This window comes from Nanorana parkeri, unplaced genomic scaffold (genome assembly GCF_000935625.1).
Source record: "Nanorana parkeri isolate BGI_ZX_2015 unplaced genomic scaffold, ASM93562v1 scaffold1097, whole genome shotgun sequence".
NCBI classification, from domain to species: Eukaryota; Metazoa; Chordata; class Amphibia; order Anura; family Dicroglossidae; genus Nanorana; species Nanorana parkeri.
This window is the reverse complement of record NW_017307365.1, coordinates 526,963-542,247: the sequence shown is the minus strand read 5'-3', so window position 1 is coordinate 542,247 and position 15,285 is coordinate 526,963. Positions and strand designations below refer to the sequence as shown.

The 15,285-nt window shown below is 37.8% G+C and overlaps 1 protein-coding gene across 1 annotated transcript in view; it reads left to right on the top strand.

Annotated features, from left to right (window-relative positions):
* Positions 1-15,285, top strand: part of LOC108796348 (cartilage oligomeric matrix protein-like) — a 90,010-nt gene that overhangs the window by 30,394 nt on the left and 44,331 nt on the right. Inside the window, exons 8-10 of the mRNA XM_018567810.1 lie at positions 2,783-2,865; positions 5,730-5,781; positions 11,927-12,102. Coding sequence (XP_018423312.1) covers positions 2,783-2,865; positions 5,730-5,781; positions 11,927-12,102 — 311 coding nt within the window. The remainder of the gene's footprint in view (positions 1-2,782; positions 2,866-5,729; positions 5,782-11,926; positions 12,103-15,285) is intronic.

Genomic DNA, 15,285 nt, shown 5'->3' with positions numbered 1-15,285 from the left:
GCACCTGCACATTACCTCCTACTGTTTATATTATTGCTCTTCATTTATATAAGAACATACTCCACCATAGATTTGTACAGTATTGCCCTGGAATTTAAACATTAAGTGACAAAAATAAATACTTTTGCAATAATTGAGCATTACAAAATAAATAAATAAATAATCATGAATATGCATCTATACAGTAATTTAACCCCAGCTAGTTTTTTTCTCAATGAATAAAGGGTGGTTTGTAATAACTTACCAATGCCTACCATTAACTTACACTGTACATGAGCCAAAAGGATGGATATTCTGATTACTGAACCATCTTCACCCAAAATTCACATATCCTATGGATTGTTTTTTTCTCATTTAATATTATAATTAAAAAAAAATTGTGATCTGGGATTTGTGAATGCAGTAGACACACAGGGTTAATTTCAGTCTGTAGCAGAAATTCAGAGGACAATAAATCTGCACTGCTAAGATAGATGACCAAATGCTTCTTACTGCACAGAGGGGGATCTATGACTAGTTGATCCCCAGGTCTGACTTCAGCCCTTCTATACTAGTTTTCCTAACCAGCACCCCTAATAGGGCCCCACCTACCACAGGCCCCAAAGCAGCCTCCTGTGCTGCTATGGCTATGGTTATGTCACTGCTTCTTGTATTTTTGGATCGACTGCGATTGAAATAGAATGCAAGGATAAACTGGTAATAAGATCAGCAGTTCACACCATTTATGAGGGTAACACAGGATTAGGCTAAGCAGTGGAGAAATAAATGTATTCATTTCAACATAAATATTCCCATATGATAAGAGCAGTGAATGTTTTATGTTATTTATCTGTATAAGCCTCCCTTGTGTAGACATTTAAAAGCCTTTAGACTGCTGCTGGGTGCCACCGTCTTGGATGTTATGTCAGTAGCCCCAGCAGACTCATCACTGTCAATCAAGTAACATTCTATGGTATTCCTCGTTCCTTCCCTGGAAGCTACATAAAACATTCTACAGAGAGGTAAAGGAGGGGCAGAGTTGCTAAACTAGCACAGAGAGTTATTAGACATGCCCAGAAGAGGAGAGGACTATGGAGGGAGAAAACTGCTATTAAAAACTGACTCTCCTGAAGTAGTCAAAATTTTCGACAAGTTCAAAGGCACATTGCAAGTGAATAAAAAATGAATTTACAGAAAGGAAAAACATTGTAAGTAAGCATTTAAAATAATTTCTCTGCTTTTACCTATTTTTACAAGTTGGTTACAGGACCTCTATAGCAAATGAAATCAGTTTTAACCACGCAGAGATGAAAGCATAATCCTGATAGTCATAAAGGTCTCCTAACAACTCTTCTAGTGCAAGTACATTGTTGTAGGCCAACTAGCTGTTGAACCACTGAGGCTAAACTTGAGATCTGGAGACCCTTTGGACTTCTACATAGAAAATGTTATTGAATTTGATTTGGATACAACGGATGTTAAGAGAAATTGATCAAAACTGGGGCAGAGAGAAACTGGGGCAGATGTGCATAGCAACCAATCAGCTTCTCTCTTCAGTTTGTTCAGTTAAGATTTTAAAATGAAAGAGAGAACCTGATTGGGTGCTATGCATATCTGCACCAGTTTTTGCCTGCTCGAGTTTTGATAAATTCCCTCCATTGTATATACCACCATATACATCTTACTGTGATCATCTTTTCGGTTAAATTTACAGTAGGATTCCCCTTGGGATGTAAAAGTATATATTTCCCAGCTGCAAAAATGTTGTCTGAAACGCTGTCATAGAATATCACATCTGGCAAATACAGACTTGTTCTTGGCACTGATGCTGTGAGAGGTTTGATGTAATTGAGGACTTTTGGATACCATTGAATATAGTCAACAACCAGCAATAATATAAAGCCTATTTTTAAATCTATATGTGGCAACGTAGTCTCGTTTTTGGTGCTCTGGTCTGTTGAGTGACAGCTTTTTGCAACTTTCCATATTTTGTTTGTTGTCCTTGACCATTCCAGGCCACCATTTTAGCAACCTTGGCTTTGCTTTCAGGTGAATGGTCGTGTGGCTACAGTTTTGACATGCATTTCCTTACGTTTATGTAGAGCCAAAACATTTTTATATCATATAATAAAGAGTTAAATCCTGTCAGTTATTTTGTAACCATGTCTCAATGGGAAGATATCCCTTCACTTCTTGCCCTAGATACATGACAGGAAGAGATAGGAAACCTCTACTAAGATTAAGACCCCTCTTAGACTGTTGTCACCAGAAAAGGTCATTGCTAGAATTACCCTCACCTCTTGTTCTGGTAACAACTGTAAGCAATAAAAACCTGACAGGAGTCCTAATCTTTCCCTGCTCCATTAAAAACAAAAAAATGCATAGCTGGTACTGTGCTCAATGGTCTCTTCTGCTGAGGAATACTCTTTCGAACAGTGCTTCACAGGTTATCACTTTCTGGTAACAATGTAGAAACTTGAAATCAATTTAAACTTCAAAAACTTTAAACACCTCAACAAAGGAAAACTTCAATATCAACAGAGTTAGTTGCAATGGCAACAAACTTCAATGAGGAACTGTCTTTCTTCAGAGGAGACTACTATTATTGCACTTCTTCCCCTAAACACGCACCCAAGACGTATTACCAGCCTGTAGCAACAGAGCCCATAATGCAGTGTCCACCTGGAAATTTGTGCCAGAACTGACCTTGTGCGAACCTATTAAGGAGAGAGCATTTCAGCACCTCTGCCACCCTAAAGTTAATGGTCTTTTAATGTAATAATCGATAAAACATTTATTTTAGGTGATGTTGGTCCTCAAATGCTTGCAGAGATGAAAGAAACGAATCTTGTTCTGAAAGAAGTTCGGGAACTCCTAAAACAGCAGGTAACTAGCTACTATTTTAAAAGATTTGCCATGGAGCGATGCTAAAAAAAAAAAGTTTGGAGTACACACTTATGACTTGCTGTCAGAATCAAGATTCATGATGCAAACATGTTCTACATTTTTAATATGGAACACATAATACAAATGTATCTAAACATTTATGTTTTCCCAAATGCTGATCATACCATGCACAAATGTTTTCTTTTTTTGTTGGTGTGAACATACAAACGTGTTAAGCTGCAATATATCAATTTTTGTTCTTGGGTCAAAATATACTGTACTTTAAGGGGTTTTAATGCTGTATACTGATTGCAAAGCCATAAATCATGGAAGCCATGGATTCTTATAGGGTCAAAGATCTACTTTAAGATCTAAACATATACCTTGCCAAAAATGTGTCTGTTCTTAGATTCCCAACGAATGAAACTGTAAGGTTCAACTATTTTTTACTGTGGCTTTTAAAATTAAAATGATTTAAGGCAGAGCAATCCAATGAAAATTGAGGATAATGTCACATTACTAGGGCTGCAACACCTAATCGATTATGAGAATAGTTGGCAACTCTTCGAGAGAGAGAGTTTTTATAATACAACCAATTAGTTAAAAAAAAAATCGGGCAACTAATCGATTATGAAAATAATCTTTAGCTGCAGCCCTACATATTACACATAATTGTATCTTTCATTACAGTATCACCCAGCAGTGTAACCACACCTTATTAATTAAAGTGTTGATGAACAACAAACTATCAGATTTACCCTTTCATTAAAAGGCATATTATTTGATATAGCATCTAACCACCATTATATATACCTATAATGCACACATATATAGCATGTACATCCAGATAAAGGACAGTTTTCCGAAGATGATTAAAACTGTTGGTCAGGATCAGTTTAATTTTATTAATTTCCTGTTAGCTTGCCTGTTGTAGCATGCATTCAGTAATTTGTTATTATTAGACCTCATGGTTTAGCCATCTGTAATCTCTTGACTTGGCTGCAAAACGATGACTAGTGCAACACATCCGATTAACAAAGTCTTTTTCTTTGGTGGAGGACCCAAGAGAGGAATTAAATAATGATGCTTGTTTATGCATATGTTACCTCTTCCTGGTTATTTATTTACATAAATATTTGTTTCCTGAGCATGAGAATGTTTGCATACATATTAGAAAATGAATGGCCAATGTTAAAAAATATATTGTTGTAGCAGCCTCTTCTGAGAATTCAGTGGAATATAAAACAGTATCAATACTGCAGATGTGGGCAGTAGCCCCCCTTGACTTTTTTCTGTAGTGGTTTTAGAATTGTTCAGCTGCAATGCATTGGGAAGTATAGTAACTCTGAAGTAATTTAGGAAATCAATATTTACTTTAATATTCTAGAAAAACTGAAATGTATTAGAAGAAATCAAACAAATTAAACATAAATACATAAACAGATACATTCAACCTAAGTGAAACTATAATATATAAAAAATATATAATGTGTATCCAGTGACAGTATTTAAACTCTGATGAAGGGTGAGTGTTTAAGCCCCTGAAATGTATTGGCTGTTTGGCTATTTGCTGCATTTAATAATTTCTTGCTGAACTCTTAAGTCTTGTGGTACTGTTATTCCTTTTGATGCACTTGATATAATTATTAGTAATTTATATAGCTTCATTATCTTCTGTGAAGTTGTATCCTGTTATATAATCGAGATGGAAGCAGTAGTACATCATTGACTAGAGACAGTGGGGGTGATTTACTAACCTAAACACACGCACGCACCAGGTGCGTGTGATTTTCACACAGCAAAACGTATTTATCAACCAAAAAGTCTCTAAAAGCATATTTCCACTAATGCCATATATGGAAAAATCATGCACATGATGCATATATAATGCTGCTTCACAGTTTAGACAAAAATGGTTAGCTCATGCATTTACATTCCTGCATTCATCAATGCAAGCAACACAACATAGAGCTAATTTACACAACATCACCTTGCAATTCATGCAGGGCTTTGCACAACACACCTGCTGGGTGTGTACACACTACAAAGGTGTTTAGATTCCACCCATAGATCATGCTGGGAGGGAACACACTACAGAGGTGTATACATGTTCGTGGTGTGTTTATAAGGTTAGTAAATCAACCCCAGTATCTCAAAAAGACACCATCACCTGCTAGAGATGTAACCAGATGGAGGCACCTGTAAAGGCAAACTGGGTTTCAAATGTAAGCTTTTTCAACAGTTGAAATATGATCTGTTTCTGGGTGTAGGAGTCTTATATTTCCCACATAAGGTTTACAGTACGTCACCATGAGGGTATGCATTTGTAAAGAGAGCAGCCATGAGGTTATTGTGCAGTAGTAATGGGTGGCTGCTGTCTCAGTGTTAGTGAGGGAGGGCATACTGAGGATTCCAATCTGCTAACGGGTATGATTATTTTAACAGACTGAAAACTCACAATTTATTAATCATATTTGCTCCTGGAAATGTATTTGTTGATTTTTTTTTCTACATCTAAATTTGGTTATCGTTCTTATGAGTCCCTCTTTTACTCATTGCCAAGAATGCATACCTCTTGCCACTGCCACTCTGTTAATGAGTTAAACATTATTCTTTTTCCAACAAATTTTTTTTTCATTTGATAGTTTTAATGGCGGAATTAAACTTGCACTGTATTCCAAAACAAATTTACCTAACTGAAGCCATTGTCAATCACCAGTCATATCAAAATGGAAAGATACAACAGGAAAGAAAAAAGTGTATTATACAACTGAGTTTATATTTTGGAAAATACAAATACGTATGCCATGATTTTTTATTAACCTGGGCTAACATGTGAAAACCCTTTTTTTCTTTTATTCTAGATAAAAGAAATAACATTTGTGAAAAACACAGTAATGGAATGTGATGCTTGTGGTAAGTGAATACTCATCATGTCACATAAGAGTATAATATGGAGAGGACAGTTTACACAATTTTAGTTCAACTTATGAGAAGATGGCAAGTGAATGTAAACAACGGGCAGTGGGTGTGTGCAATAGCCAGCTGATAGTAACTCTTAGCCACTTGATGACCGGGGTGTTTACACCCCCTTCCTGGCCAGGCCATTTTTCAGTATTGAGCGCTGCGGTACTTTGACTGACATTTATTCCCTCATGCAACGCTGTACTGAAACTAATTTTATACAATTTTTTTGGGAACAGATAGAGTTTCTTTTGGTGGTATATAATCACCACTGGGGGTTTTATTTTTTACTATATTAAGGAACAATTACTGAAATTTTTTTTCTCCATTATATTACAATATAATTATTATTACCCAATTGTTTGGTAAAATATAAAAGACGAGGTCATGTCGGGTAAATAGACACCAAACATGTCAAGCTTTAAAATTGCGAGCACCCGCAAAATCGCAAAAAACTACCATACCCAAAATTGGCCAAAGGCGACGCTTTAAAAGCTTTTCCCGCTCATCAGTTTAGTGTTATCAGTGATTAATGGTCCTACAATTATTGCTATCATTGCGACGTTCACGGCGATATGTAACAGGTGCGGCGTAATGGGGGCAATCGTCGTTTTTGCACGTATGCGATGCATGTGTGTATGCATGGGTGGGGACTTTTTTTTTTAAATTAGTTTTTTTAAATTCTTTTTCATGTGTGACTAATTTATTTTTTTTGCAACTTAAATTTTTTTTCCACTTAACTTTATTGTTTTCACATAGGAAGCTAAGAACCCCCCCTCCCCCCTATGTGATAGCAAAGAGGATGTGACAGGTCCTCTTTATGGAGACATCAGGGTTCTCGAAGACCCCTAATGTCACCTAGGGACCTCCAAAGAAGCTGATGAAGCAGAGATCTGTTTCATCAGCTTCTGAAGCTGGAGAGTGACACAAGAATGCAGAAGTGAAGTAATATACATCACTTCCGCATTCTGACACTGGAGAGGGGATCGTGTACCGAACTCCCTCTGATCCCGTCACAGAGCCATCAAGCTGGTCCTGGGCTCGCACCGGGCACAGCGCAGCCTGGGACCAGCGGAACAGCGGGAGGGGGGGCACACATACCGGCACATTATACATGTGATCTGCTGGCTATAGAGCCGGCGAATCGGTTGTATGTAAACGGGCATCACTGCCTGTTTTTTTTTTTTTTTGCCACTTTCCCGCACAGCGCGTGCAAGTGGGTGTGGCTGATGGTACTTTTAAAAACACCTGCTCAGATCCAGGAAGTAGTTAAACTACAGTTATCTGGCATCTACCAATCCCCAGGGGTACCGGATAACTGGGAATTTACTGTATTGGATTCAGGCATTCTAGTCAATGAGTCAAGGACTCTTACTAGGTCAGGTGTAGGTTTAAGGGGGTGAATTGGGGATCCTTTCTTGCAAACAGAAGATATAGAGCTCTACCCCCTAAGGAGCCAATAGATGGTTCCTTCTGTTTTCCCCCAGTGAGGATCTGCCCTGTACCTGGACAGACACAATGTGGACATCTTTAGAACAGTCTCAACTACTGGTACATGGAATGTCAGAACAGCAGCACATAAAACCAAAGAATATAATGGTGAGCAAACAGTCTGCGAGTTTCAGTCCCTTACTAAGCCACTGGAGAATTTAATTACAGCCCTGCCACCGTTGGGACCCTTTTACTCTCTGTGGAGCACTCACTCTTAATCCTGAGAGATTTGTAATGCACAAAGAAATAAATGATCTGGTCCTGTTTTGGCAGAACTCATCTCAGCAAAGAACAGCAACCAACTGAACACTTAGTAGTGGCCAATAGGACTCTCACCACTCCAGTGTTCTGATGCTGTCCTCCCTGACACAGTCCATTGCTGGATGGTTGGTCCTATGTACTGGATGGAAGTGTATAGAAGATAGGCCGCAGCTTCTGGGTGAGGTCGGATGAAAGGCCTACTTCTCAAGCTTGAACCTTCTTGGGGGATCCACTTTCTGTGGTTCTGCTCTGTATTGCTTGGTTTTTCACAGCAGCAGCCTCATGACACAGCAGCTCTTTGTCTTCTAGCAGCCTGCTTCCCATGTGCACCACAGGCCGCAACTCTTTGCAGCCCAGGGGTCTCTAGCACACACAATAGCACCATACAGCAACATGTGGGTGCACATTTAGAATCCAATCAGAATCTTCTTTCCCCCTTTGCTAGGGGCAGACTCCGATGCTGGCTTCTAGGTCTTCCCCTCTTCTTGCACCTGTCACCCGCAGGGAGCCAAAACTAACTGGCCATGGCAGTGAGGAAGTTGAGACTTTTCAAATGCAGAAAAAGCCTTGCCCTTGAAATGGGCAACATGAGGCATAGCCACTTCTGCTATGTGGAGAGTTAAAAGAATCATTTGTATTCAGTAGTATTTGCTACTGATCACACAGAGGTAGTATAAACATTAGCACACATGAATCTCGCTAGGGTATGTTTTGTAAGTCTTGATTTACTTTTTGCTCAGCTGTTAGCAGCTCTATTTTTGTTTTTATTCCACATAAAACTAAAGGAACAACTAAACCCAGAGATTAAACACAGCGATGAAATGTGTATGGAAAATAAGCCATATTTCTAAAGGTGAAAGCAAGTAGGAAATAATAAGTAGTTCTGTGAACTGTCCAGAAGTGATGTAGGCTGGCATTTAGCTAGCCTGTGGACACAGTGTTGTTCTGCTCTGGCAGAAGATGCTCATTCTTTCCCTTAGCTGAATATCTTTAGTTTTCTTTTGACTGCAGATGATGCCAAGACAAAGTAATATTACTGTCTCATTCAGTCTCTGCTGCCAAAAAGGAAAGACAGAAAACCAGTTATTTCCCCTGATATCCATATATGACGGAGCCAAAAAGACAGACGGAAGGCAGATTCTAAAAAAAACAAGATGACATGTTATTCCACAGAACATTAGTGAAATATTGAAAGGAATTACAGGAAATGGGTACTATGTTCTGTTGACTTATAACAGACTTTAATGGTGTGCTAAATTAACATTTGATACAAACTCTGCATATGTATAGAACTAGCTAATCAAAATATTTTTAGTAAGAAGGGTAAAGATGGAAAATTAAATCCAGATAGCAAGTGGCCCTCACATAATATATTTGCATCGTGACCCCATCTTTTATATTTTACCAAAAAATTGGGTAATAATAAATGTTTTATCATTTAATATAGGGGAAACTGTTTTTTTTTTTAAATTTCGGTAATTTTTCCTTAATATAGTAAAAAAATAAAACCCCCAGTGGTGAATAAATACCACCAAAAGAAAGCTCTATCTGTCCCCAAAAAAGGGTATAAAATTCATTTCAGTACAGCGCTGCATGACGGAATAAATGTCAGTCAAAGTACCGCAGCGCTGAATACTGAAAAATGGCCTGGATGGGAAGGGGGTTTAACACCGCGGATGTCAACTGGTTAAATAAATATTAGGAGGCATATTTATAAAGCAGTGAATTTGACTTACACCAAGCATTCACTGGTGATAAATCGATCACCGACCTTTAAAACACATTAACTTTGAAAATTGAACACAGTGAATGTTTGGTGGGTGTCATATTCACTGCTTTATAAATATGCCACTAAGTCATGATATAGAATTCAAGATTTCAGAATCAGGGTGGATACCCAAGGCTGTAAAAGCCACAGAGTTAGAACACATCACATTTTTGCATATACAGCTTGTCAATTCTACACATCAGTCTGCTTAACAATGTATGAAAGGTTGTACTTTGTAGTAGTCAGCACAGATCAGGGGAGACAGAGTTCTAGAAATATCAGGACAAGCAAGTAGTCAGAACCAGATTGTCCTGCAGGTTGGAAGTTAGAAGAAGTTTAGGTAGATGAGGACCAAAAAAGGTGGCCGTGTGCAGGCAGACTGAGAGCAAGAAAGACCCAGATGTCAGATGAGCAAGGAGACAATGTCAGGACAAGGCAATGATAAAGGCAGACAAGAGTAACAGATAAGCACAAGCTAACAGCAATCTGAACACTATACCAGTCTACCAAAGTATGGATACTGGTTCCCTTTTAAAGGGGAAAGGACCAATTTGAGGTATGCAGTTGTCAAAAGGTCAAATTGATTTGAGTCTTCACAGGAAAAAAAGGGTTTGCAAGGGAGAAAACGCCACATCGAATTGCCACTTCTGCATTTAAAAATTAGCAGCCATTAACTGATTCATATGGAACACAAATGGACAAGTCAAACAGGAGTTTAGCAGTTTTAGAAAATGAAACATTCACAAAGTAGTGTGAGGGAGGGGTTAGAGGGGGTACTTGTTTTGCCCAGAGTTAGGGTTTAAATGGTTAAGTGGTATGCATTGCTGTGAATGTATATTCTCTGTCCAGTCATGGCCTTATATGTTACAGGAGAACTATGGGGCAACCTTTTTACCCATAGTTCTCTTCAGGGTCACAGGAGGATATATACTTTGTCCTCCAGTGACCAAAACTCAGTATATGCTGATAGTGCAGGGCCGCTCCACAGCCGGGATGGAGGTCCTGTTTAAGATGGGGCCTAGTATAATTGATTTAATACTGTGCATGTAGAGAGGACAATATTGGGAGGCTTTTTTCCATGAAATAGTTACACTCTAATGTTGATTTTCTGATTTTAAAATGACTGCTGGGTGTCCTGTTTAAAATGGGGCCTAGTGATTCAGTACTGTCCACGTAGGCAGTACAAAAATGAGACCTAAAAATATGATTCAATAGTGTGCACATAGGCATTATGATATTTTGGGGGCTTTTTCTATGAATAAATTACTCTCAAATATTGAATTCTTGATTTTAAAATGGTTGCAGAGGGTCCTGTTCAAAATGGGGCCTAGTACAAATGATTGAGAATTGTGCAAGTAGGTGCTATATAGTATTGTAGGGGCAATTTTTACACTGAAATAAATACACAATAATTCATATTTGTTTTTAAACGCTGGCTGGTTTGGGTCTTGTTGACAAACTGATCTACTTTTGTCAGTAAAATAAATATATTATAATGCAGACTTTTTTATATTATTATATTATTGAGCTGCAGCACCCTTATTTTCCTATTCTTACATAGAAATTAATAGAGAAGTAAGCCAATCCTTTTTTTGGCTACACTTCTTATTGGGCTCACAGGAGTACATTTACCATTGTACTCTTGTGACTCAAAGTCAGCTGATAGCAAGATAATGCCCACTATTGGCTGACAGTGCTGTGGTTGATGAGCATTCCAACAATATTGTTGGGATCCACCCTGGCTGCCACAGTTTCCCGGCCTGTAGCTCCAGCCAGTGCTAAAGGACAGAGAGTAGAGAAAAAAAGGATTCCATGTAGGGGGATCAGTGACTGACAATCACTGACCTCTGCTAGAAGCAGAGATCGAGAGCTAACTGGTCAGTGGTCTTTAAGCGGGTGTAGGGCACCTGCAGCATCATAGTCTGCCTCTAAGCCTCAGAGAGAATATGTTTTGCTCACTCAGAACTTATTTGGTAAATTAATATTAGTTGATAATAGAGGTTGTGTATTATAGGCATTATCTATGCACTTTTCCTGAGTTGTTTATCATTAAGCAAAGTACATTTAATCGTCACCCAACGTTCAGAAAAAGGTTGTTCACACCTCAGAGTTGATGCTGTAGTGATTTTGGTGGTGCTGTCCCAAACCCTACATACACCAGTTTGCTTTACATAGTGTACAAATGCAATCAAACTGTACTTTAAAATGTTGAATCTTTTTTAACTTAATTCTCTAAATTATATTTAGTCCAGGGTTTAAATGTGTAGTTGGGAAGTTAGCAACATAAATCTTTAAAGGGAAACTCCACCCAAACGGCTAAAAGTACAGTTGAAATACATATGTTTACTGTTTACACTAACACACTAAACAATACTATCGGACAGAAACTTAGCAACCATTTTTTATATTTTCTTGTACAAGCTGCCACAGGGCTGCCTGAAAAAACAAACAATCTCAACCTATCCCAGAAATGTTTCTAAATGTTTTATCTACTGCTCTGATCCTTTAATATATTTACTTATGTAAATTTTCGTTTATTAGGTGTATATATTACTTTCCTTTCCCTATTTTTCTCAGGAATTCACACAACAGCCACTGGCCCAGGTATTGTTGTTACGGCTTTTTCAAAAAGATGTGAACCTAATCCCTGCTTTGCTGGAGTTCCCTGCACAGAAATGGGCTCCTCATTCCAATGTGGACCATGTCCCCCTGGCTATTTTGGAAATGGAACACACTGCACTGATATTAATGAGGTAATTGCCATCCTGAAGTCAAAACTATGTTATATGAGAAAAAACTCTCTTGACTCAAAATCCAATGTAAAACTTTGCTATAGTAATCTGATATTACATAACAAAAATTACATAAAATGTATTTTTCACACAATCATATATCATAAACATCTACCAAGTCCCAGAACACCATCCTCAAATCAAACAATCTTCATTAGAACATGACTGTTATTGTTATAATGGAATGATCACAAACAAGCAACTGAAATTTCTATCAATCTACAGGGTATACCTAAACATCAATCAAAAATCATTTAATAGGTTGAACAATAATAAATCTTTAGCTTGATATACAGTAGCACTGTTACCTCAAACAGAGAATAAGTATACAGCGTGAATGTCTATAGATGGTTGTAACTCCACTAAGGTCAATTGAATAGGCAGCTCAGTTAGTAACTATTAAGCTCTTTATTATAGCCCAAATAAATACCACTGGACAGCAGCTAAGTAAAGCTATAAGTACAATGGGGGTAATTCATAAAACCTAGGATCTGGAGCAGTTGCCTTTGGCAACCAAGCAGCTTCTCTCTTCAGTTTGTTCAGTTAAGCTTCAAAAATTAAACAGATGAGACGATTGGTTGCCATGGGCAACTGCCTCAGACCCTGTCTGCTCCAGGTTTTTTTAAAAGAATTCTCCCTATTGTCTTTAACATGCCCCATTACTAAATTACCTGAACAAAAACGTCTCAATTTAAGGCTCGATTGGAGTAAAGGTTTTGATTTCTGCTCAGAAATCTACTAGGGAATTAAGGTCTTCAAAAGACAGCTAAAGAGAGGGTTGCGATTTTTTTCAGCCTGATATAATAATAGCTGGTTCTCATTTTGTGGAATAGTCCAAAAAAGTCTGGATATCTTGTTTCAGAATGTTTGTCAGGAAGAATTTTAGGACCATCCCAATGGCCATAAATACTCTCAGATTGAATACGTTAGGACCTCCAGTTGGATTGAATTGCCTCTGGATGATGTCTGTGGGACCCCCACTAGATGTCTGGGAGGAGCAATTGATAAGGTGGTTTAGAAAACCTTCCCTAATCAATACCGTTTCGTTTGATGATAAGATAACTCCAGCCTCCGCTGCATGCTTGTAGGTTTTTGCTGTTTTATTTTTAAGGGCAGTGAGATTGTGACTGCGCATCTGATAACATCTGGTCTGGTTAGTCTATGGATAACCAATATTCCCCAAGTATAGAGGCTACAAAATTATCACCTCATCCCTAGGGTTTTCACATTCATAGTCATTCAGCTGAGATCTATCAATCAGATCAGAAAAAGACACAATGGGCTTAATTTACTAAAGGCACCTCCAAAAATGTGCAAGCAAAAATATCAATCGATCAGAAAAAGACACAATGGGCTTAATTTACTAAAGGCACCTCCAAAAATGTGCAAGCAAAAATATTAATTTTTTACTTTTCCTCACATGTAATTGGCTATTCTTCGCAAAATTAATTTTCACCACATTCACAAGCGAAGGGAAAATTCCCTTGCAATGGGAACAGCGTATTTTGGCACTCTGGCAATTAGCAACATCTCAAAACCACTCTGAATTTTGGAAATCCAGGCAAACCTTTTTATTTTTGGTAGAGTGAGGATGGTTTGCTGTCTGTGTCCCCACTGCAGAAATATTTCCAAACTTACTGTGCTGGTGATTCGACAGGAAGCGAGATAAAATCTCCCAAAATGATGGGAAATAGCACTTACAACAGGCGTCAAGGAGACAGGTGTCCTAATTAGGAGATTTAGCATCTACAAGTGTTTGGGTGATTTTAGATGTTCCCTAACTTTCTGTCCCAGTAACCTTATTGTCACTAGGACATACAATGAGAGTGGATCTTCCTGCTGAGGACTGAGGCATCTTTTGTCAATCAGTGGCTTAGCTGTCAATGAGGTGACCAATGAGAAGATTTGTTTTCTTGAAGGCTCACCCATAGGTTTAGAAACATTTTAAAAGCACTGAAAAAGCTGGATGGAGGGATTGCTGCAAACTTTTTAATCACCGTAGATCCTGTAGAATAACCCATACAGGACTGCAGCAGTCTTCTACCAGCTCTCTCTAATTCTGTCAAAATTGATGTCAATGATGTTTGAATTCAGGTTTCAGGTGTTGCTGATTTTTGACCTGTTCAGCCAAACTGTTGAGGAATCAAACAGGGATATGTTCAAACAACATTGATTGCAGATATAGTGCTTCAATTAACCCCTTCGTGACGGGAGACGTACACTGTACGTCCAGCCACAAAGGGACCAAATGACTTGTCACGTACACTGTACGTGACGAGTTATTTGCTGCTTTAGAGGGCTGTTAATCGCTGAGAATCAGCTTTTAACATTCATTAATGGCTGCCCTTACTACAGAGGCATTCATTAATGAAAGGGTTAACCTTTTTCAGACACCCGATACCTTAATATCGGGTGTCTGAGAGTCAAAGCAAAGCGGACACAGATGCCGGCTTTTGCCGGCATTCTGACAGCTCGTATAGATCGAGAGATATCTCTCTCAAGCTATACTGGCTTTTTTTTTTTCTTTCATGAATAGATACAAAATGTGTCTATTCCTACAATGTATCTATTCCTGGAAGAAGAATGTTTGTTTGCTGATCGTTGTTGCAACAATCAGAAAACATTTAGTAACAGCTGAATCCTGAACTGCTGCAGGATCAGTGTCACTAACTTATTATCGGCTGTTCTGAAGTTTGAAGCAGCCTGATAATAACCAAAAATTTATTAATTTATCATGCAGTAACAGTGAGATTAATTCACAAAATCTGCTTGATATAATTAAATAAATAAAATAACATTTTTAAGTTAAAAAAAAAAGTGAAAAGTGTAAAAAAAAAAAAAATTTTGAAAAGTGTAAAAAAAATAAAAAAATGTGTAAAAAATAAAATAAAATAAGGGACAAATAAATGAATGTATTTATTGCATTTTTTTAGCTGTGCTGGTTTTGTAAAAAAAATACTACAAATCAAAACTGGGAAAAAAGTGTTTTTTTAAACGTTTTTTTCCTCTTTTTTTTAATTTTATTTGTCCTAAGTGAGGCGTTAGACGCACATATGTGATATAAATATGTAGCCCTATCTGTCCTCTAAAAAACAATATATAATATGTGTGGGTGCACTTTGTAAGAAAGTATATTACTGACGT